Source organism: Eucalyptus grandis, chromosome 6 (genome assembly GCF_016545825.1).
Source record: "Eucalyptus grandis isolate ANBG69807.140 chromosome 6, ASM1654582v1, whole genome shotgun sequence".
NCBI lineage: Eukaryota > Viridiplantae > Streptophyta > Magnoliopsida > Myrtales > Myrtaceae > Eucalyptus > Eucalyptus grandis.
The window spans coordinates 39,094,884-39,102,966 of record NC_052617.1 but is presented as its reverse complement, the minus strand read 5'-3'; the positions used below and the strand labels follow the sequence as shown (position 1 = coordinate 39,102,966).

The window sequence follows — 8,083 nt, the reverse complement described above, 5'->3', positions numbered from 1 at the left end:
GCCGCCGCTACCCATTGTCGAAGCGATGGTAAGCGAGGGTGGCTAGCCCTCATCGAGCCTAGGCGAGGGTGCCCAAATCTAGGAGACCAGCCCTTACGGGGGCCAATGACACCTTGCCTTGGTTGAGCAAGGGTCGACACAAGTTAGTGTCCCTTCCAGCGATGGGCAACGGTAGTTGAAGCTCCCAACTCTAGTGAACATATCCCAAAATAAAAAAGAAAACCAAACCAAAATCATTCGGTTTAGTTTGGGCCAGTTGAGGCTAAAGCCTGAATTATTTACTTAATTTTTTTGAAAAAAATGTTTTCGATTGTCCAATACACAATTATATAATAAATGATGCTATATAATCAAAAGTCCACGTCCATTCAAAAAGTAAGAAAACTAAAATTCCCACGCTTCCATTTTGAAGGGCCCGCTGGTCCACAACCCGTAACCCGTCCACCAAATGAGCCATCTCAGTCAAGGAATAGACGCGTTTGGGTGGACTCGGCCCACCATGCTCCCATAGCTATGGAAAACGCGGACCAAACTCATCTCAACCGTTGATAATACGAGCTCTCTTGCATAATTAACAGTCAAGATGGATACCTGGAAAAAGCAAGGGCCCGAAGAAAGGATAGCCTGGAAAAGCTCCGAACAGCCCCCCTGTCCAAGACCCCACACCTTTGTAGCTTCCAAAGGCGCAAATGAGAAAAGCCACATGCTTCCCAACCCCAGCCATGTGGGATGAGTCACTCCCTCTTCTTCGTGCTCAAATCCCCCTCGTCCTCCCAAAAAGCGGATGACATAATGCAGAGCCGCCGCCAGCATCATCGCCCACCTAATATCGATCTTTACCTAAAGTGACATCATTCTCGAAGGAAAGTAGGGCCGCCTTTGTTAGACGCAAAAAATTAAGGTTCCTCGGGTCATTGTTTTTTCCTCACTTTTTTGTTGATGCAAATCCAAGAGGGAACCACCGACCAAAAAAAAAGAAAAAAAATCCAAGAGGGAACCCGCCGCGAAAAGTCGGGTAAATAAAGGTTGTCGGGGTCGTCGCGGCATCCGTAAAAAAAGAATCGAATGCCTTCCATCTTCCGTGCTTTTTCTTGGCTAGAGTCGCCTAAAGAAATGATATCTTTACCGCCTTTTATCATGATCAGATCTTTCGAGGAAGCTTTGCTTCAATTAGAAGCCTCGAAGGGCATGCTGCTCGCTCCGCGTTAGACGTTAATCAAGCAGGAATTTCTTATTTCTTTCCTTAATCATTGCTCTCTTAGTCAATGTACATCTCTTTCCGCTGCTGCTGTAGAAGTCTTCGCTTCCATCATCCTGACTTGCACATAAAAAAGAAAGGATCATGGGAATGGTATCAAAGTAGGGACTCTGCATGAATTTATTCTCGAAAATGATATCTAACCGGATGTCAGGTGTAGGTGTGTACATCATACATGCGAAAGTACGTTTGCTTTCATAGTGGTATGGTATTTTCACAGGCTTGAAATGAAGTCACGAAAAATGTGGAGTCCGGATAAAACCTAATAAAGAAAACGAAGTGCAGTTGCGAATCGAGATCCGTTGGATATCGTCTCAATAATGACCCTGATCTGTACTTGTTTTTCAGGTTACAACAATGTATTCTTTTAGAAATAACAGTGAATCCAACTCCATTACATTTTGAATTTCGTATCTATAATTGTCAAGTCAAATTATATTTATTCACTTTTTGGCATAAGAGGTCATAATTTTATGATAATTCGACACTTCCGTGGGCAACAATGAATTGAAATTGAATTACGGTACACTTTGAATACTGCGTCGATCATTGACATCAAATTAAAATTAGACCTACTTGCACCAAATTTGAGCCTTCAGATGAGCCGCCATTTTTATTTTTATGTTACCCAAACCTAAAAGAAGCTAAATGGGATCAAAGTTTGGCCCCACTTAAAAGTTTAATGTCAATCATAAACAACCTGTGAGCTGTATCGATACATCAAAGTTTCAACAGCTCCAAATTGGTGAAGAAGAGAAAATTGGGCGGCCACATGGGTGTGGCCCAGCCACTAAAAAAACGTATGCTCCTGCTCTTGTCACTGTATCATAGTCAGCAATCCAAAGTGCACGCCAAAATTAAATGCTTCAAAAAAAAAAATTAAATACATTTAACCAAACCCATAATTAATCGAACTTCTATTTCCATTATCCCCCCTTCATATTCTGCATAATTTAATTTATCCTATGTAAAGCTTATACCAAATATTCGTAAATCCGACTGTCGATTTGCCACCACCGCGCCGGTAGCCCCCCACCCCGGCTGCAGATGCCGCGCCGCCGCCGCCTTACTGTCATGTTGTTATTTCTAGATATACTCAATGAGACATCATTCCCGAAAGAATGAGAAGGAGACTAATGGATTCATTTGACTTTGCAAGTCTGCTTTCTGAACCCAAACCTCTCATTCTCCAAATCGTATTCCACGTAGAAATTCTGCTGCTGGAAGCTGCCCAATATGACCGCCGGTCCGCCGCTCATCTCCGGGCCGATCGAGGCATCGTCCGTCACGATCGCCACGCATGCCGCCTCCGAGCGGCGCTCCCTCACCAGCACCAAGTAGTTTTCCAACGGCAGCATCATTCTCACGCCGCCCTTGAAATGCAGCGACAGCTCCGGCACCGTCATCGTGTCCCCCCGCCCCGACACGTCGAAGCACGGCCTCAGCCCGATCTGCGCCTCGACGCCCTTGGCCCGGCTGTAGTTCGCCATCTGCCGCTCGAGCTCCTCGGCCACCGCGTCGAGCACGGGCCGCTCCATGAACGTGAAAGTGGAGCCCGAGTCCACGATGGCCCCGCCGTTCCCGTCGGCCCCCGGGACGAGGTACCTGTGCGGAATCTTCACGGCCGTCCCGCCGACGAGGACCTTGCGGAGGCCGATGTAGTAGTAGTTCTTGAACGCCGAGCCCGGGTGCCTGGGTTGGCCCGGAACGGCGTGTAGACGACGCCTTTAGTCTTGCTGTCGCCGCCTGAGCCCGGCGCGGGGTCCAGGACGAGGTCGCTGCTGGCGGAGGTGTCGTCGAAGCGGCGGGACAGGAGGCAGTAGGAGAACCTCCGGAGGCCCATCTGGGAGGGGAGCGACTCCGGGCCGCGGCCGAACCCGGCGATGCCCGCGGGCTGCCGGGTCGAGAACAGGGAGCACCCGGCGAGGAAGCCCGGTACCTTCCGGCCCCCGGAGAAGGAGAGCGTCTCGGAGACCAAGAGGCCGGCGGTGTTGCCGGAGCCGTACTGGATGAGGTACGGCGGGCAGGTCTGCTGGGAGCAGTTGCGGCCGGAGGAGCCGCATTCGTCGCGGCAGCGGGAGGCGGCCGTGGGGCCGAAGATCCAGGCGCATTTGGGGTTGCGGCAGCCGACGAGCTTGACGGAGGAGGAGAGCCTGGGGATGAAGCGGCGGATCTTGGAGGGGTCGGACTTAGGGAAGACGCAGGAGGCGCAGGCGTAGCGGGAGGTACAGGGGAACCAGAGGAGGCTGCTCCCGGTGTCCATGACGAAGGTGAGGCTCTGGGCCGGCGTGCCGAAGCCTAGATCTATGGAGTACCCGCCGTAGCTGCGAGGGAAGGACGGGACTTTGGTAGAGTTGGAGGAGGCAGAGGAGTTGAGCTTCTTGAGGTGGCGGGCGCGGGTGAGGGAGGAGGTGGCGAGGAGGTTCAGCATTTCGGATTGCCATGACGAATTGTCGTCGGAGGCAGAGGCGGCGGTGGCGGCGGAGGAGGAGGACGATCGGGGGTGGTTGGGGAGGAGTGGAGTGAGAGAAAGTGTGACGGTGGCGGCGGCGGTGGTGGCGGCGGAAGAAGATAAGGCGGGAGGGAGAGGAGGAAGGAGATGAAGAGCAGGGGAGGAGAGGGGGTAGCCATTATGTCTCTCTGTTTTTTTCTGAAGCGAGAGAGGGAATGAGTGGAGGCCGTGAGCAGAGGGATGGGGGTTTATATATTTTTGTCCGCACGGCACTCTGTTTCTTTCAGTTTAAGTTTAGGGGGACGAGAGAAAGGTCAAAAGCGACAACGGTTCGGAGGGAAAGAGGACGAGGGAATCGTGTTCGATTTCGGTGCGGTTCGTGTCCCGAACGTCTTTACCCCCTTCGGCCGAGGATGGGCAGACATCCTTTGTAAGGCGACTTTGCACGCCTCTCTGTTCAGTAAAGATCGATTTACAAAATTAATTTATTAACATACGCAACGGAATTTTAGAGAGCCTGTGACTTTACTCGTGATCCCGCTTCCAATACCCATTTAGCAGATCAATCCAAGGCATTACCCAGCCTTCGGGCCCCTGGCCGACGGTTAATGTAAAAGGCTAAAATCGACTTGTTTAGGGTACTTGAATTTGAAGGAGAGCTATCCCGAATTAGAGCTACAGCAACATTACACGAGAATCGCAATCTCCTGGGGATCGCTTAGCTGTACCTAAGGAGATGCTAGTACATTAACCCCCGACGGGGTATTTACGTGCGTGCCCCTATTTAACATGGGCCTAAAGCGCCGCAATTGTCTCCTGCGCACATAGAACCAAAAAGTCTTCGTTAGCCGTTGGCGTTGAATGACGTTTGCCTTGGGAGGTATGGCAGCGGTACGCCGGTAGCAGTATTCGCTATTCACCGCCGGACCCCACGACCTTCCGACCCGTCTCAAGGTAGTCTCACGGCTCGTTGATTAAGACGTACGGCCGAGCTGTTGATTTTTTTGTCCCGATGTGTGTCGTGTCGTGAGGGCCGCATCTGTATTCTATGTAGCTGTACAAATTCCATTTAGTTCCATGTTTTTCTTTTGGTGTGTTTCTTGGAAGAAACGGATCGACGATGCTGATGGTGGTTCTCATCTCGTCTCGCCATTGGTCGGACGGGCGATGACAATGGCGTTCGACCAATGGACCCAAACATGGTTGGTGGCCGCGTGAGTTGGCAGTGCTTTCGTCGCGTGTGGGGTTTGATTTGGAAAGGAGGCAAAAGAGCATCCATAGGGAAACACGTGAAGGATGGGAGGGATGGGGGCCTCGTGCTCCAACACCTTGTATGGGCCAGTTGCGCATTGTTCGTTCTCTTCTTATCCTCGGTAAACTTTGGATCCACTCACGCTTACTCTCCGTCCGCCACACATACACAGTTCTGCTTCGATAGCTGAAAGCTAAGGGCTGTGCTCTTCCTCGCGTTTCCCTCGCAGTTCTCCATTAATCACGGGATTTCTCCAGGAAGTTGTCGTATTTTAGCTGTAACCATTGGAAATATCTCGTGAATTATAGACAGGATACGAGTATTTAGGACACGGCATCCCAGAGAAACCGATATGTTTTGCTTCTAGATCCTCATCGATCCGGGGTCTGTGGCATTTGGGACTTGAAAGAGTCTGTCCAAACTAGTCACAACCACCGTTGTCCATTCCACGAGGAACTTCAATATTATCTTTACATGTTCCATCACAGCATTGTCAATCTATGCAGTAGAAGACACCATAGACAGCATCATATGATCAACGATAGCTCTTTCCTCACCTCTGCTAGCCCTGGAAGAAGAGTTCGATATCGTTCCGCATAATTTGAAATACTGGTTAGATGTCAATCACATAACCTAATTCAAGCATTTGCAGACCATAATAACTTGAATAGTTACAACATAAACGATTGAAACATTTAGTCCTGAGAAAAAAGGATGAACTAACTACTACGCTAGTGTCACGGGTCGGTCCATTATGATCGATCAAAACACCATGCGGCCTTAGGATTATCGATCCCAAGTTAGCCTTACGCACACACGCTCGAACACAAGAGTCGGATGGGCAAAGAGGGTGTATATTCACTTGTGAACAAACTAGTTACAATGAGGGAGAGAGATCCCTATTTATACAAATGCGGGTCACATCTCAGCCGTTGATCGTCCCTCCGGTCCAACGGTGCATTTCAAATCCGTATCATCATTACAAGGCTACACAGCAAGCTACTCGAGGCTACTCGATGGCTGCACACGGTAGGCCCTTAGGAAGACCATGGGCGTGTGTCAGAAGCAAGATCAGGGTCTGCAGGTCCACTTGACACACGAGCAGTTGCACGATCATGGGCTGCACATGGGCTGCTTGATCATTGCATGTGGGTCGCTCATGGGTTGCGCATGGGCCTTGGTCCGTATCGCTCATGAATTGATCATGGGCTGTCCTTCGATCAGCTCGTGGGCGTGACACGGCCTATCATGATCGGTCTTGGATCATGCTCTGTCTGTGGGCTGTGTCATTCTCCCCCACCTAATCTGGCGACACCCTTGTCGCATCCGTGGCATGGAAGGCTTCGATGTGCTTCTTGAACTACCATAGAGCCTTAGAGAGTTCCCAGCTTGCTTCACTCTCGAGCAGGCCCTTCCATCGGACGAGGTACTCCTTCTTTGGTGCACAATATCTCTTATGTATGGTCCAGTCCGCCATGATGCATTCAACATCCCGATCATAAGAGGTTCTTGCTCCAAGGGGCGCTCGTTGCGACTCACCTCGAGGTGGATTGTCCTCGTTCGCATGGAAAAGTTTTAGCATACTTACATGGAACACGAGGTGTACCTTGAGTTTGGTTGGCAAGTCCGGCTTGTATGCTACCTTCTTGATTTGCCGTAACACTCGGAAGGGGCCTTCATAGCGACAAATCAGCCATTTGTGTACATCACGGTACTAAAGGACCAGGTGAAGTTTGGCCAACACCAAGTCCCCGACCTAAAATTCCATGTACTATCACTTCTTGTCGACCCACTTCTTGGTGTGCTTTGTTGCTCTATTGAGCCACGCCCCGCACCAAGTCCGCGTGTTCGTCCCATTCCTTGGCGAACTTGTATGAGGGAAGGTTGTTTCCTCGATATTCCCGAGGCGATCGCACTCGATGTAAGCGGTTGTTGCCCGATCATGATCTTGAACGGGCTTTGGTTTGTGGACTTGCTCCGCTACAGGTTGTATGAAAATTAGGCCACATCGATCATCCGCGCCTAATTCACGTACTTGTTGCTCACGTAAGACCGGAGGTAGATTTCTAGCAATGCATTCACCCGCTCCGTCTGTCTATCTGTTTAGGGATGCATGCTGGTGGAGAAGTTAAGGTTCGTCCCCAGCAACTTGAAGAGTACAATCCAAAACCATCCGGTGAATCGAGGATCACAATCACTCACGATCGTGCGTGGAACGCCCCAATACTTGACGACATGCTTGAGGAACAGCTTGGCGGCTTCCTTGGCTGGACAATCCTTTGTGGCTGGCATGAATGTCGCATACTTGGAGAAGCGATCCACCACGACCATGAGGGTCTGACACCTTTGGACTTCAGCAAATTCATGATGAAGTTCATGGAAATGCTCTCCCATGGACATTCCGAGATAGGCACGGTTCAAGGAGCCCTGCCGGTGACCATTGCTCTATTTTGTCTTGTTGGCACACAAGACATGTCTACACATAAGCTTCAACATTGTCCCTCATGTGTAGCCAATAATATTGATCTTCTATGAGCGCTATGGTGCGATGGATTCTCGAATGACCCACCCATTTAGAATCGTGGCACTCATATAGGACTTCCTTCCAAAGTCTCCCGTGGAGCGGCGCATAGAGTCGCCGTCCTTTGGTGTAGAGGAGATCATCCTCATACCAGATGCCTTGTCTTGCCCTCTTGTGCATATCGAAGGAGAGCTTGGGCTGTTTGATCGTGCTTCAACCCCTCTTTGATACGTTCAATCCATGGATAGTCGGGTCGACTCATCACGTTGACCAGCTCCATCTTCCTGCTTAAGGCGTCGGCCACGGAATTGGATTTTCCGGACTTGTATTCCAACACGTAATCAAACTAGGCCAGGAAGTCTTACCATCGAGCTTGTTTCGAGCTGAGCTTCTTCTGGGTTTGGAAGTAGCTCGTAGCCACGTTGTTGGTCCTCACACCGAACCGCAATCCCAAGAGATAGTGCCTCCACGTACGAAAGTAATGCACCACCGCGGTCATCTTCCTTCTCTTGGAATTTGTATCGTCGCTCGGTATCATTCAACTTTCGAGATTCGAAGGCAACCGGATGCCCCTTCCTGCATCAAGACACCACCGATAGC

At 50.3% G+C, this 8,083-nt stretch overlaps 1 protein-coding gene across 1 annotated transcript; it reads right to left on the bottom strand.

The window, feature by feature from the left end:
- Window positions 1-1,909: 1,909 nt before the first annotated feature.
- Window positions 1,910-4,046, bottom strand: LOC104447095 (probable aspartyl protease At4g16563). Its single transcript, XM_010060877.3, is given in 2 exon segments — window positions 1,910-2,952; window positions 2,955-4,046. Coding segments are annotated over 2 exon segments (1,287 nt in total). The 5' UTR covers window positions 3,690-4,046; the 3' UTR covers window positions 1,910-2,400.
- Between the last annotated feature and the right edge of the window lie 4,037 nt (window positions 4,047-8,083).